Source organism: Pongo abelii, chromosome 11 (assembly GCF_028885655.2).
Source record: "Pongo abelii isolate AG06213 chromosome 11, NHGRI_mPonAbe1-v2.0_pri, whole genome shotgun sequence".
NCBI lineage: Eukaryota > Metazoa > Chordata > Mammalia > Primates > Hominidae > Pongo > Pongo abelii.
In genome coordinates this window covers 107,971,593-107,988,625 of record NC_071996.2, presented here as the reverse complement: position 1 = coordinate 107,988,625, position 17,033 = coordinate 107,971,593, and the positions used below count along the sequence as shown (strand labels likewise).

Genomic DNA, 17,033 nt, shown 5'->3' with positions numbered 1-17,033 from the left:
GACATATGGACTATAAAGAAATCTTAAGATTACCAAGGTTGTCAGAAAAATAAGAAATTCTTTTTTTCACTTTTTTTTTTTTTTTTTTGAGATGGAGTCTTGCTCTGTCACCCAGGCTGGCCTGCACTGGTGTGATCTTGGCTCACTGCAACCTCTGCCTCCTGGGTTCAATTGATTCTCCTGCCTCAGCCTCCTGAATAGCTGGGATTACAGGTGCATGCCACTCTTGTGTAATTTTTTTGTATTTTTAGTAGAGATGGGGTTTCACCGTGTTAGCCAGGATGATCCTTATCTCCTGACCTCGTGATCCACCCACCTTAGCGTCCCAAAGTGCTAGGATTACAGGCGTGAGCCACCGTGCCACTTACATATTTTTTAAAAGGAAGAAATGGCAACACATTTTTTTCTAGCAACATGAAAAGTATAAATTCTCATAAACTCTGCAGAACAATACCAATTAGGCATCATGTAGAAATACTGAAGTACATTAACAGAATTGTTAAAGCTGAACCCAAGCAGTACTGATCCTCGGCTAGGATTTTAACTGATTATCTCACTTTTTTACCTTATTTAGTAATGGTGGTAGAGTCCTATTAAAACAGAGATTACATATAATAAAGCTGTTTCTGTGTGTAGTAAGTGGATTATGGTTATAAACTGCATTGCTGAGATAGCTTAAAAGAATGCTCTAAATGTGAGAGCTCTATAGGACAAATTATCTCCCTGGGCACTGTTCATCGACTTATCCTTCTAGTAATGAGGTATTGGATGAAGCTGGGGTAAGACATTTTCTTCTGGTCCTTCCTAAACTTGCCATTTTTTGGCCCTTCATTTTAATGCTCTGGGCATCAGTGAAATTTAAGACACGAACTGCCTTCTACATTAATAAACAACTAAAATATCTGGATTATTTCAAAGGAAGAAGATGATCCCTAGGGAAGAAGCAGAAAGTGAAACGGGGTGAAAGAAGTAAAAACCCTTCTTCAGGGTTCTGAAGGTTAATAATACGTTAGTTACCCTTTTATTTACCCTGAGACCAACTAAATAAACAGGAAGTATATATCGAAATTATATATAGCAAGAGTCAAGTATAGAAAGTAAAGCTGTCTTTTTCACTCATTAATTCAGTAAGTATTTTTGGGAATCAAGTTTGTGTAAGATATTATACCAGATACTACTAACAAAAACACACAAATAAAAATCTCCCAGTCCATGTCCACTAGGAGCTTACAATCTATTTAGGGAGATAACTAGGTTTATCTAGATAGCCAGTTATTTCCCTAGATAGACTATAAAACTTAGTTAGTTATCTCCCTAAATAGACTATAAAATCGCTAATAACAACATAAAGCAAAACAGGTTTGAATTACAAAATAAAATATGAAAAGTAAATGTATAAAATGTCTGCAAAGATTAATATAAGTTTGAACAGTCTGAAGAGATCTTATGGAAAAAGAAAAATATAAATTTTACCTGAGTTTAATAAATCACTTATTTATATTCCAGTACAGTTAGGTAAAACACAAAAATGTACATATACACACCCCTGAGATTACAGGGAAAAAATATAGAGAAACATGTTTACAAATATAAATTAGCCTTGTACAAACAGCACTAAAGATGTATAACAGAAGAAACTTTGAAAGCTAGATCTCTCTGACAGAGTTTGGTTTTGGAAAACACATTAGCCACTGATGACAGGAGCCAAACCTGTAGTATTAAACGTGTCTCAACAGCAATAATCATGTGTATTGCAATGAAATAGTATACTTTCACACCTTCCTCTGTGTAGTCTCAGAAGAAAAATCTCATTAAAACAAGATATTTGCAAGGGGATTATTCCCAAATAAATGGCAGAACACGCTCAAACTTTTTGGAGTATTCAATTTAGTGCCTTTTACTGTAGCAATGAAAATAAGACTATCACTCAAGATAGTTGTTTGCCAGCTACTTTAAGAAAAATCTTCACTGTAATTCTTCATAAAACTTTCTGCCCCATTGTATTCTCTATTTTGAAACACATTCACACCTCAGGCATTTAGTTGAATATTTAGCAAGGGCCAGGAATAAACTACAGAGCCAGCAACGACAATGATGATTCCAACAGCCTCACATATGAAACTAATTTATTAAGACACATCAGGAACTCTTGGGAATGAAGTGTCTGCTAATTAGGCCAACACAAACAGATTCCCAAACCTTAACACAGTTTTTCCAAACATCTGATGAAGAACTTTGATTTATGGGCTGTCCAGGTGAAATCTGAACAGATGGTATCTTTTAATAATAATTGACATATGAGTTTGTTAAGGATTTCAGTCTCTTGAAAACATGCCGCTCTGTAGAGGAAAACAAAGAGGCACATTTTTAGAGTTATCTACCTTGTCTTTATCTTCAACAACATCTGCCAAGACATCATCTGGATCCAGGATTCCTCCATCTGTATATTCTAAGTGATGAATCTTCACCCAGTAACCAGGACCCTATAGTAGAACAAACAAGTTTAATGACCTAATCTATGTTAAAAAGTTAAACACATTTTAATGTTAAGAGACATAAGTTGACTTGTTAAAAATATGTTCTAGCAATCAAATTTTTAAACACTGAAAACAAATGTTATCTATTTATTTGGAAAAAATATTTGGCATTTTTATCCTGTTTAACTTAAATCCGAGAATCAAGGTATACATATTTCATCAATTTTCCTGGAAGGTAAATTGCAATGCAAAAATAAACTGCTTGAAAAACATATTCAGGGAATTTTTATAACCTACAACTCAGGTAATTCCAAGAATACTCTGGAAAAGAAAGATCTTCTTGCGGGTACTTTCTGAAACTAGGAATAAAAGTCCAAACAGATTCCAAAGCTGTAGGGAAAAAACCCTAAAGGCAAAATCTGTGATGGTAATAGCTATCACTACAAAATATATAAATGGAATGGATAACCACCAACATCTTCACCTGTTTAAATCTCTGTGCTCAGTATGCAGCCTCACTCTGAGATATGCAATGATGTATAGAGCAGGAGCTCCAGCCTTGCTTGCCATTTCCTGCGGCATGGCAGCAACTCAAACTGTGTTCAGAGTTGAATGGGGAATTCACTGAGTTGGGGTAGTAATTAAAGAGATGTTCAACTACCGGTTTTTTAAAAACTGCTTACTTTTAAAAAGCGCTTACTCTGATTCTAGAATTTAGAATTAAATAATCTAGCTCATTCAGTTACTTATGTACTGCCTATTTCCAGGATAGCTACGAAAGTGAACCATTATAGCAATGGGACAAGAACATGAACCAATGAATGAAGTGAAGAGAAACATTAGTAAGGTTTTACCATAATCTCCAAGCTATAATCAATTTGGTTCTGTGAGTCTTAGAAATCCCCTCAAAGTGGGAAACTTTTGAGCTATAATACACTTGGTATCCAATAAACGAACAGATACCAGTTTGTTAAAAAAGAAAGATGGAAATTCTTCTAGGATAAAACTCTAAGCCTTTCCCATACGAATCTTTATTAGGGATAAGAACTAATATAACCCATGGAATTCAATTTCAATTTCATAAAAGCTAATAGAAATGGTTGTCATACAGTCTTCTTTTTAGCTGACCCCCAACAAAAGGTAAGGGCATACTATTAAATAATACTTTTTTAAGGCATCTATTTGGAGAGCTACTAAAACGTGACCCAAGTACATAGCTTTCCAGTAATACAACTTGGTAAAGTGATAGGCTTTAAAAATCTAAAGGAATTCTCCTTAGTTAGGCTTTAGACATTTCAAAATTAAGTTTTCCATACAGTATTGAATTTCAAATAAAATAAAAGGAGTTTTGTTTACTTCTAATACTGAGTTTATAGGTGCAAACACCAATGATTTACTAGGAAACTTTAAATGCCTGACTCTGTGGCACAGAGAGAGATCTCGAAGATATGAGCAGCAGGAGTATAATCAGGTAAGAAAGGCACAGAACCCTCATTATTCAGTTTCTTTAACCAGAGGTCTTTCCCAACCCGAAGTAATTGTGCTGTAAAAGATGAGCTAAGTATAATAGGCCAGATTTCAAAAAGGGAGGATCCTAGCATAGAGAAAACTATGTAATGGCCACTGGACAATACAGCTCTCCCCCAGCAATATTTGGGAATTAAATCTTTTTTGTTATGGCCATGCCGCAAGCAACATATTTCTTCAAATCTACCCAGGACTTCTGACTGAAATATTAAGTATTATGTATTCCTTGTAAAAAGTCTGCTTATAAATAGAGTTCAATGTAATTAATTTCTATAAACTTCCATTGAGTTGTTTTTTGATATATTACCTAGCTCTGTAGATGAAATCTGTTGATTTTAACCATGTTTATAAAAAGTAATGTATCCTAAAGAGTTTTCTTTATAGTATATTTGTACTTAAAAGCAGGCATCTATTAGTTATCTGATTTTTTCTCAAGTTCAGTTTGTAAAAGCAGATTTTATCACCGAAGATGGAGGTAAACAAACATCCTTCACAACTGCAGTAAGTTAAAGTACACCTTCCTGCCTAGAGGTGGAAACACAGAGAGAAGAAAACCAAAGAGTCCTAATTTAAAATAAAGTAACTCAAAAAATACCCAGCGATAGGATTTGATCAGTGGCAAAGAAAATATCAAACAAATGGCAGCAAGATGGGGTTGCCGCATCACATCCATTCCTCCCTCACGCACAATCCTGGGATCCAAGACATTGTGGAAAATAAGACACAGGAGTTGAAACTAAGACACTGTTCTCTAATTTGATTCAAAAGAGCTCAGAACTAAATGAAGTAAAAAAGTATCTTGATACATTTTGGAAACAGGTATTTGACCCAAAAATTTTAAGTGAAAAACATGGTGTCAGAATATGGAAAGACGGCAATTTGAACTCCCCATTCCACACTGATATTGCCATTTTATACATTCCAAAGAAGAAAAGAGCAGGCTAATGATGGGCATACATCTACACCTAACCCTGAACAAAAACAGACAAGCCATAGGAAATCAGTCTCAGGGTTAATATTTTACACATCTGAGAGGGGGCAAAATGTCAATAAACCACAGTACATACCAACAGTGATTTTGTCCCCATGGCATTTTGCCCACAGGGCTATTGATCACTCAAAAAGGTACATACAATATATGCAACCTACAGCCATCGTTAAGACCATACATTTATCCTGACTCTTTAATGCATGTAAAAATTTCAACCATTACATTGCAGTCAACATTTCGCATTTCATTTACTTGGTTTTATTGCCATCAGGAATAAAACTGATCAGATATGAAAAGGTGTTCACATACGTGTTCTGGTTCATATGGTCACTGAGAAAAGTTTACTATATTTTTTATGATTATGACACTTAACTTGCCTTTATATTGCACAAGTAACTGTGGTACACATAACTTTTAAATTATTTTGAAAATATCTCTAATATGTGTTCATTTTGCTATGCAATGTCTTATTACTTATACTCCTAGGATCATTAAAGTATTGAAAAACAATGTTATAATTATGTTTTCTCTACTTTTGACATTATTGTATCTGTTTTTAAAATAAAACAGTTAATTTAAATGCTACTGAAATTTTAAAACTAAAACTAGTCTACGAGAATGAATTGCAAAAGGAAAGCAAAACAAAAACACATGCATTGCAGGAAGAAGACAGAGTTATTTTTAATGATCAAATGTAAAAATGGTTCCAAATAGGCATTAATACTAATAGCACCAAAAGACCTTCACTACGGGTAGATGACATGAAATTTTACCTTATGCCTTAGAAAATTTACATTAACCATGTTTGAAGTACAATAATTTTCCACTTGAAATACCTAAAGGAGTAGACTGGCAACCCACATACTATAATGCTGTGACTACCAAGAACTGGGATTATGCCAATAATCACAAGAAAGGGAAAACTTGGAGGGGCCCAAGCAAGATGCCTGTAGTCCAATAAGAAAAAATAGCCTGCAATGGCAGCAAGGTCCCAAAGTGAGGAGAGCGCTGCAAAGGAAAAGCCGATTTTTGGAGAGGGGCTACATGGATTACAGCTCTCAGCCATGCAACTGGTTTCCTGGTGGCTTAATGTTTTTACTAGAAGAATCTTACCCACTGGAACACAACAGCAATGGTCAAATGGAAGGTAAAAACAAAATGGAATTTTCTTTATAGAATTTAACTTCATGAATTTGGTGGCACATATCCACAAAATGAGATTTCACCTATAGATCAGGTGCTATAGGTACTACGTGTTCTGTATGATTAACTCATTTATCCTCAAAATGCCTCATAAAACAGTTAATCCATCTTACAGATGAGAAAACCAAGGTAGGTGAATTAACTTTCCGAAGTTCAGACACTGAATAAGCAGCAAAGCCAAGATGGGATTTTTTTTTAAACACGGAAAATATTTTGTTATTAAATAACTTAATACAAAGCACAATTACCAAAGAATCAGGCAGGGAATCAGGTCCATTTCTATCCCTACATAAGCATATGGACCCAGGCAAGTTGCCATTATTCTGGGCCTCGGGTGCATCATCATTAGTGAGCCTGGAGACTCGATGGCCTTTTGTATGATGCACCCCATAGAGGTCAAAATGTAGAGACATGGGGGGTGACAATGGAAGGCCCCAAATTATTTGTTTCAGTGGGTCTGTCCCATGCTTCACAAATGAGAATTAAGTGGGGAAACCTTCAAAATGTAATCTTCATAATCATAGACTTAAGCGTTTTGGAAACAGTGGAAAAAGATCTTACTGCCAAGAATAGAGAGGGAGTTTGAGGCACCAGAAATTAGACAGAGAATTATGAAAATGTACTTGCACATAACACTTAATTACTTTTATAATAATCTCCTGGGGGCATTCTCCCCTCTACCCAAGACCAAAAGAGAATCAGATGCCCCACAATGCACCCAGGAAGGAGAAGGTGACAGAGCATGTCTGCAGACTGTTTGGGGCAGACAGAGAACAGGAGCCTCTGAGTAGCCAGCCACAGAGCAGTGCAGGGAAAAACAAGAGTTTTGGAAAATGATGCCCAAACAAAGCCTAGCAGAGCAGCACTGACACCTGAAAGAAAAGAATCAAGCCAGAAAAGGCAGTAATGAATATAGAGTTTATTATGAACCAGGCCTAACTGGCTTCAGAACACACCTTCACCTTCCTAAAACAGATCAACCAAGTATAAACTTCAGGAGAAAAGCCTAGTAGAAGAACATGGGCTGAGGCTGTTTGAATTAACTACAGTATGTTTCCAAAGAATTCAGCAGAACTAGAATGGGACCCGGAATTTTTATGCTGGGTTGAAAGTAACACCTGGCAAGTTCAATAGAATTATAAACCTTTAATTACATATAAAATGAGACAGAATTAGTCCATACATATATTCACTTCCAGAACTAAAAATCTATGATTCTATCAAAAGAAAGTTGGTATGGCCATACTAATCCTAATATCAGATAAAGGAGACTTCAAGGAAAGAAGTATTAATAAAAATAAAGTGGGATATTCAATCATGATAAAAGGGTCAATCTAACAGAAAGATAACAATGTTAAATCTACACGTACCCAATAATATAACTTTAATACATATACTGTCAAAATGAACAGATCTTTAAAAAATATTTTAAAAACACGAATTGGGAGAGTTGATAGGAAACAAAAAAACTGAGGAAGATATAAATTATCTGACTGACACAACAAATGTAGCCTAACTTATTTGTATTATATTTACACACACACACACACAAATAGCGTAACCAAAAAGAGTAGAAAATACTTTATAAGTGTACGTGGAACGTGTACCAAATTTCAAAGGTCTGAACTCATTTAAAATATGTTCTCTTATCACAGTAGAATCAACCACAGAAAAATATCTAGAAAATGCCCAGCTGTTTGGAAATTAGGAAATAAGTACTGAAAAATCCATAGATGAAAAATAAAGGCATTGAGAAAATACTTTTAGTAATTAGAATAGCAAAAATGTGTGGAATGCAGGTAAATCAGTGCCAAATGTGTCAGTTATGGTCTTTAATGCACATATTAACAAGAAAAAAAGTTGATCAAAAAGCTAGAAAAAAAAACAGCTAATGAAATCCAAAGACAGTGAAGAAAATAAAGAGCAAAGAACAATGAAATTTAAAAAACCAGCAAATAAAAATCAAAGTTGGTTTTATGAAAAGCTTGACAAAACTAGTAAATTCATAGCAGAACCAATCAAGAAAAATAAAATAAAACAAATTTCCAATATCAGGAAGGAACAAAGGCAAGCAAAACCATTATAGATCCTACAGATATTGAAGAGAATATTCTAAAACCTTGGACCTATAAATTTAACAATTTTTATAAAATGAATGAATTCTTTGAAAAATACAACTTAACAAAATGGACAGTAAAAATAGAAAATATGATTAATACAAAAACAACCAGAATGCAATTGAATTTATTGTTTTAAAACCTTCCAAAGGTTTCTTCAAAAGAAAAATTCCAAGCTCAGATGACATCACAGGTAAAATCTTCCTAATATTTAAGGAACAAATAATGCCAATCTTTTACACAAATACTTCTAGAGACTAGAAAAAGAGAAAAATTCTCTCAGCTCTTTTTTAAAAAGATAGCATAAATTTGATACCAATATCCTTACAAGGATATTACAAGAAAATAATAGACCAGTCTCTCTCTTTCTCGTGGATATGTAGGTGAAAATCTTAAACATCTGTAAATCAAATTCAGTGATGTCTATAAGGAATAATACATGATAACCAAGTGGAAACTATTACAGTAATGCAAGAGTTGTTTAAAAGTCAAAAATCAACCAAAGTTATTCACAAATTAATATAGAAAAAAGGATAAAGATCAAATGATCATCATAATGGATGCAGAAAAAGCATTTGAGAATATGCACCACCAAATCACAGTATAGAAGTATCTTAGTAAATAAGGCAAACCAATAACTAAACAAAGAAAACCAGTTAAAGATAAAAAAATTAAAAAAAATTGTAACATTTACAATAGCATAAAATCAAATACTTATGAATGAGTAACAAAAATATGCAAAACATTTATGCTTTAAAATTATAAAATATTAGGAAAAATTAAAGAAGACTATCATAGATTGAAAGGCTCACTATTGTGAAGATATTGATCTTGTCCAAATTGACTGGGGTTAGGGTAAGGATTGTGAGAATACAAAGCAACTAGAATTCTAGCACACTAAGGGTAAAAGTGTAAATGTATACAATCCCTTTGGAAAACTGGCAGTAACTGAACATAAACATGCCATAAAGCTGAATGAACATCACACGTAACTCAGCAATTCCACTTCTGGGTATATATCTAACAGAAATCTAGGTATATATCAAACCCTGCTATGAATATATACCTAACCAAACGACACACAGAATATTTATAGCAGGATTATTTTTAATACCTAAAAATCTGGAAATAGCTCAAATATTCGTAACCAGTAGAATGTATAAACTACATTATGTCCATGCAATGGAATACTATACAGCAAGAATAAACAAACTACAAGTTTATGCGACAACATGAGTAAACCTCGCAACATGAAATTGCACAAAAAGAGCCAAATACAAAAAAAGCATCTTTTGTATGATTATATGCATAACAAGTTCAAAAGAGGCATAATTAATTTACAATGTAGAAGTCACGAGACTGGTTACTCCTTGTGAAGGGGAAGGGTGGTGAGTAGAAAAAGGCATGAAGCGGCTTCTAGGGCAATGTTCTATTTCTTGATCTGTATGCTAGTGATACCGAGAGGAGGCAGGGAAATACTGGACAGAAGGCGGCAGCTCCCTGGCAAAGAATCCACCCTCGAGCCTGGAATCTGCAGCCCTAAACGAAAACAGTTATCCCTGTTTTCCTGCTCAAATGTTACTTTTTGGCCCACCCAGCCTCCGTATCTTGTGCTCCTATAAACCTCAGAGCTCAGCTGGCAGAGAGACAAGCGGCTGAATGTCGAGAGGAGAAGCAACTGGGCATCAGAGACTAAGGCTAGACGCGGCTTAATGTCAGACCACAGGACTTCGGAGACGACCCGGCTGGAGTCAGCCAGGCTTCAAGGAAAGACTGCTTTCTTCCCGCACCATCCCTGCTTTAGCTCCTTTTCCACTGACAGCCACCTCCATCAGTCAATAAAACCTCTGCATTCAACATCCTTCAAGTCCGTGTGACCTGATTCTTCCTGGATGCCAGACAAGAACCCGGGTACCAAGAGGGCAGAGTATATGTCACCCTGACTCTCCACTGAGCTGGTTAAGGCTTAGCTCTCTGTGAAAGGCAACAACTAAAAGGGCATTGTTTGTAACACACAACCTCTGGGGCTCCAGAAGTTGCGGGCAACCACTGATCGCTACCAGGGTTACTGGGTTCGGTCCTGCCAGCACCTAAAGGCACTTGCCCCAGCTCCTGTACCTGCTCACCTGCGTGCTCCCCCTCCCACAAGCGGTTTGAGCTCGGCTACAAAGGAGCCACCCCTCATCGCAAGTCCTGCGAGGGAGTCAGGGACTTTCCTGTCTCACCAGCTACACTTAACTTGTGTACTTTTCTGTATGTGTGATATACTCCCAAGGTATTTACATAAAAATGAAAATAATATCTCTGCTTCCAAAAATGTGACTTTTTCAAACTGAAATACCTAATTGTTCCTTTTGCACATGCCACCTCTACAGCTAAACAAATGAAGACCACCAAAAAGCTGTTCAGAGTAAGAGTCTAGTTTCCTTAGAAGGATAAGGACAAATCCTAAAACAAAAGGAATGCAGAAGTCCCAGAAGATGGGAAGGCCACGTTATCCTACCAATAGAACATGTAGCTAACTGACTACCAGTTATTCAACATTTCTAAGAAGCCCAGGAGATGCTTAGTTGACCACAGGCTTTAACAAGTCAACAGTGATGAGTCTGCTAAAAATATTATTATTACCATCTTAGGCTATGATAATACACGGACTGTGTGAGAACAGAACAAGGAATCGTTTCACTCTGTGCCAAAATGGTCCCACTACATTTAGAGTATTTTGTCAAATTTGAAGAGACCATCATTAACTAACTGGAGATGACCCGTGTGACAGTAACCACAAAGGTTAAGGAGATGGAAACACATCTTATGATGAGTGAGCTGAACTAATTGAGGCTCGTCTAAATTGGAGGACAAAAAGGAAAACACTTCGCTATTTCAAAGACAGAACTACAGTTTACAGGGCACTGAGCTCTTAAAGTTATCAGGTAAGGTAAAAATCATTTATTATTAAAATTAGTCCTAAAATTCCCCTAGGGAGACACCACAATGGAAGTGAACATAAGTACTCTGAATAAGGCCAATGCTACTTGTTTTTAATCTAGGCTTGGAGTGTTCATTGTCTTTTCAGTTGAGCACCAGAGGAAGTATCTGGATTACACTGGAGACTATATTTTATGTAAAAGTTTTACCTTAAACACTTAGACCTCCGTAAATAAGTACATGAGAACTGAGACAACAGAGGTAACAGCAGAGAGTTAAATGACCATAGGAGATCTCCAATCCAACTAAAAGACTTCCACATAAAAGAGAGATCTGGCTTTTTCTGTGCTGTTCTGGAAATGATACATAGACAATAGAGAGGTAGAAACTCAGCATAAGAAAGATCCTTCAAAAAGAACAATCTTGGTCTGGTGCGGTGGCTCATGCCTGTAATCCCAGCACTTTGGGAGGCCGAGGTGGGTGGATCGCGACGTCAGCCTGACCAACATGGTGAAACCCTGTCTCTACTAAAAATACAAAAATTAGCTGGGCATGGTGGCACGCGCCTGTAATCCCAGCTACTCAGGAGGCTGAGGCAGGAGAATTGCTTGAATCCAGGAGGTGGAGGTTGCAGTGAGCCGAGATTGCGCCACTGCACTCCAGCCTGGGTGACAGAGCAAGACTCTGTCTAAAAAAAAAAAAAAAAAAAAAGAACAATCATAGAGTAGAATGGGATGTATCGTAAAAACATGAGCTCTCTACATCTGTCAAGAGTGAAGCAAAGGCTAGATAGCCGTATCTCAAGGATGCTACAGGATAAGACGTGGGACTTCTGTGATCCTGAAGATCCCTTCCAACTCTCAGACCTACAGCACCTAGAAGCTCAAAGATCCTTAGGGCTTTGAACTCTTGAAAGAGGAAATCTCTGCTGTAGGGTAGGAATAACAGATTCGGCAATTCTGCAGGATTCCCCTGTTACTGTGCATCCCCAAGCAGAAAGTCTATTCAACAAAACATCATGTTTTGAATTCCCCAATCTACCAGTTATTCCAATGTCTTGCCATGTAGCCTGAAAATTCATTAATTTATGAACAAATTTAAGAAAAAGGTCTTTCATCTTCAAGATAAAAGAAATACTCTGGTAGGGGGGAAAAAAAAGCCTGAGAATTTTATATTGATTACAACGTTATTTTTGAATAGGCTGTTTTCTCACTCTAAAATAGTTCTCCTCCCACCTTCCCCTCATTACCACCCCCCTACCCCAAAAAAAATACTTGGAATTTTCAAGCCTTGACTAGTAAATTTATAAGTTCAAAGACTGGAAGGAATTCATTGGCTCAGAGACCACCGAGAATAGGCCTCCTATTTTAAAGAGAGGGAACCAGTATAAACCACTATGTATAACCCAGTATGGCTTAACAAAGGTTAAGCCATAGAAAAGGTATTAATAGTTGTTTTCTTCTGATGTATAATTCTAAACTAAATAATTGCAATACAAAAGCACCAACAATTCCAGGGAATTTTTTCTATAGTATCTCATAATCTAAGTTTTAATAATATTACTTATTCCCTTTTTCAAGTAGAAAAATATTTAAGTATTGAGACATATATTTCACTTCTTAGTTCATATATCAGCTAAATATTTAAAGGAATGTTAATTACCCCATGTCACTTTTCATTCAGCTTTGTGAAGTAACTATAATCTCAGCAGTTTTCTTTATATAAAGGGCTTTAAAGGTTCATTTTTCATTTTAGGATTAATCTAAATTTATTTGAGAAGAAAAGGTCCAGATCTAGAAAGAGCTTTTTTTTAATAAAGAACAAATTTTAATTATTTCCAAATGTACTGTCTACATCATCTCAAGACACTGACTTTATAAGAATATAGAAATTTCATTTTCCTACAGCTCTAGGAGTGAGTTAAAGGCTCACTCTTAAATGCATGAAAGTACAGGCCTTCTGTAACTCTTCAGGTTTATATATAGTATAATCACAAAACTGAAGTTATATCAGGAAAATTAAATGTTAAAAGTCTGAAATTTAAAAAAATTTAAATATATTTAAGGCATTATTGATGCAAATATATTTAAATAGATTAAATGGATTTAATCCGTTTAAAAACAATTCTCAGTATGAAAGACGTAAAACACTAAACCATTACAAATTTAATAATATTGAAAAACAATGACTGAAAGTAATTTTAAAGAAAACAGCTGATTTTTAAAAAATCCTGTTTTCCATTATTTGTTTCCAATGAAATTTTATAGTCCAAAGTCCGGGATGCCAAGGTTTTAGAAACTTGTGTGGTCCAGAGGAATTCAAGGCCTACAGCTAAAAAGTGGAAGCAGCCATCTCTCCAAAGAGAAGAGCAAGCTATTAATTTTTAGAATAATTCTTCCTTTATAAAGCCTTAAAAAAATTCTGCTACAAAATGAATTTTAATAAGAATAAATTTGAAAATGCAAATTTGTACAACTCACAATTTACTTAATATCTCCAATTCAAACTTTCTTGGTGCTATAACGTTGGCATCTTTGTATGCTAACTCCAAAGAATACTTTTGACAGATACTGTCTACCAGTTGTGTGTATCTTTGTGTATATGAATGACTGAGTAAGGTTTAAAGCATTTTACAGGTAACAGTAATGGCCCTTAGCTCTTCACTTGAACACAGTTTCACGGCTTGATCACAGAAGAGATTAAGACACAGAAAGGAGAATTTTAATTTATTGCAGAAGAGGTACTGGTGGCCGTGTTTATAAAATAAGTTAACTTTAATAAACTAACTCTAAGACAAACATAAAGACCTCATCAACTTTACTGCAACCACCTACCTCCCCCCAACCCCCACCTTCCACCCACACTGTTTATAAAACTTCTTTTCAGTGTGGCAGTAATAGGAGTAGTAAGGGATTATTTGCCTCTGATCTTCAAAAAGGATTGGGGATAACACTACCTGCTACTGTTAGCTGTGTTTCTCTAACAACTTCATTCCTCCAGAATGCTGCAGATGGATCACAGGTATAGCTAAAAAGAACACAGAGAATGCAGAGAAGAAAGTAGGAAGAGCTAACCTCAAGTATCCCCTACTCAGAGAGAAATTTCTCGACCTAACTAACGCTGATTCCCTGGCAGTATCATAAATTATCAATATCATGTTATCCTTATTTTATTCAATTATTTGTTAATTTTATGGCTTAGTCTGCCCCAACTAGAACATAAGCACCATGATTCAGAAACCTCATTTATCTTACTCACTTCCATATCCCCAGCACCTAAAACTACTTCTGACATTCATTATGCATTTGTCATACAAATGAAGACAATGAGAAACAGAAAGGAGTAAGAAAGTAGGGGGAGGGGCTCAGGGTATAACAGAGAAAGCCATTTTATTGATACTGAGTAAAAGCTCAAATCTTGAGACCTAGATCTTTTGATATAGACAAGGGCTGCATGGGAGAAGCTGAAACACTTTGTAGACTGCAGGTCAATGGCAGTCCTTTCTGCAACATGTGTTGAGTTCTTGCAACATCTAAGAAAAAAATAAGAGAATAAAAAATCCAGCCCTTGGAAGGAATAAAGCTTAAATTTTAGTGAAGGGAGAAGACAATAATTAACAAACAAAATACATACGTGAATTAATGATATGTTAGTTAAGTGATAAGCACTTTGAGAGATAAAATAGAGGAGGATGGGGAGTATAGGCAGTTTGTATTTTTAAATAAGGGGTCAGGCCAGGCCTCCATGAAAAAGTGGCATTTGAGCACAGACTTGAGTCAAGTCAGTGGCAGACTGGAGGTGGGGAGCCAGGTCTTCTAACAAATGGCTGTGCCCCTGGGCAAGTCTCATTGCAGTCATTTGTAAAACAAATCAAAGCTCAGAAAAGCAACCCTTATATGAGAGTGGGAAAACTAGTTCGCCTGTCAGGTTGAATAAACTTGGTGGAGATGCAAAAACCCCAAGTGGTAGTAACCACCTCTCTACCCTTGCCAAGAGTATCCTGCACCACACTGAGTAAATTTTTTATTCCACTCTACAAAATGAAATAAAATTCTACTAGTTTTCACATCATCATTAAATATGTTTAAAGGTACCTTTTCTTTTAAATGAAAATACTTCTAGAAAGGAAGAAGAAGAGACTTATATGTTATTTGCATCTCAGATGGTTTTTTCCAAACTGCTGATGTACAGCACAGCAGGATTGGCTGGGCATGTGCCACATAAATAGGATAATTCAGCATACTCCCCAAAATACTTAGTGGAAAAAGTATGAGCTTTAAAGTAAGACTAGGCTGAAATTCAAAATCTACCACTCATAAATAGGAACGATATCCTCTACCCTCACTGGATTGTGAGAAATTCATTACATAGTCACATACATTCACATACGTGGGCATACATATACATACATATATTTTCTTTCTTGGCACCAGACTCTTACATTCCAAAGGCAGAGCCATTTCTGATGCCACTGTAATCCCAGCATCTGACACTGCACTCTCTTACAATAGATGTACAATAAACAGCACCTGTGATTATTACTACTCTGCACAATTCCTCAAAACTAGAAGCTAATGAGCAGTTAGGAGGGCAAAGAGACCCTCTGGGCTTGGGAAAGAATAAAGTCAGCAGGAAGTGAGCAAAGGGCCCAGAAAGAGAAGCACCAGAATGGTAGGCAAGTTTTTCACAAGTCAAAAATTTGGGAAGAAACGCTCTTCCCAATTTTTTTTCCTATGCCTGTGATCAAAATGTAGTCTGTAGGCTAGTGCATTCCATGAAACTGTTTTTCATTTGCAACAAAAATACAAAAATTGGGAGTAAGCATTTTTAAAAATTTATAGCAATTTTTTATTGCTATATTCATGCACATGATTTTGTATTTTATAAAAGTATCTGTTTGCCATAGATGAACAAACAAAACAATCTGGTCCTCTATCACAAACAGTTTGAGAATTTCTGGATACACTGGCCATCTGCCCTTCATGTCCAGTGCCTTAGCTAAGATTCATAATTAACTGACACATTCATTGACATTAATCAAAATGTTGACATATGAAAAGCCTGTGCAGACAATACAAATTTTCATTTAAATATTCTTTACATGGGAAAAGGCAAGCCAAACTCCAAAAACAATTAGCTAAAACTTTTTAGAAAATAGCCTGCTAACAAAAGCTAACAGCTTCCCTTGGGTGTAGCACCTTATCTACTTCAGGAATGCGAATGAGAAGGTAGATGAAGACACGAAAAACGATGTAGTATTGCCTATGATGATGTATCATTACACCATTATTACACTACAAAGTTATAAATACAGTGGGAGGGAAGCCCCAAGCAGGAATGCCAATTGTGTAAGAAGCAAACAACAACAACAACAATATTAAGCTCAAAATTCACCTTATAAAGAAAGATGCTAAAAATTATAGAAAAATAATCAAAATGTTGAGGAAAAGTTTTCCGAGGATTATATCACACTATCAGTTGCACACATGCACATATATATTTGAATATATTCGTTCATGCATACATATTAATATAACCCCAAAGCTGAGATGACTGTGGGTCTTTTTTTTTAGCTGGTAAAAGAAAATAAGTTTCATCTTTATTGTTTTGAAAATTGCAGATACAGAAATATTTTAATTTAAAAAATTATCAGCTAACACACATCTACAGTTACAGTCATTATGACTATCTCACTCTTTCTCTGAAAATCATCCCCAAACAAGGGAATTAAGAAACAAAACCATAAACTCTATCTTCATGGAAGTAGCAGATATCTGTAACTCAAATCACAAC

General features: G+C 35.7%; 1 protein-coding gene across 7 annotated transcripts in view; it reads right to left on the bottom strand.

Moving 5' to 3' along the window:
- PARD3B (par-3 family cell polarity regulator beta) overlaps positions 1–17,033 on the bottom strand; it is a 1,076,689-nt gene that overhangs the window by 933,248 nt on the left and 126,408 nt on the right. For all 7 annotated transcript variants that reach the window (XM_024243295.3, XM_024243296.3, XM_024243297.3 and 4 more), the window contains exon 2: positions 2,382–2,483. In XM_024243295.3, coding sequence (XP_024099063.2) covers positions 2,382–2,483 — 102 coding nt within the window. The remainder of the gene's footprint in view (positions 1–2,381; positions 2,484–17,033) is intronic.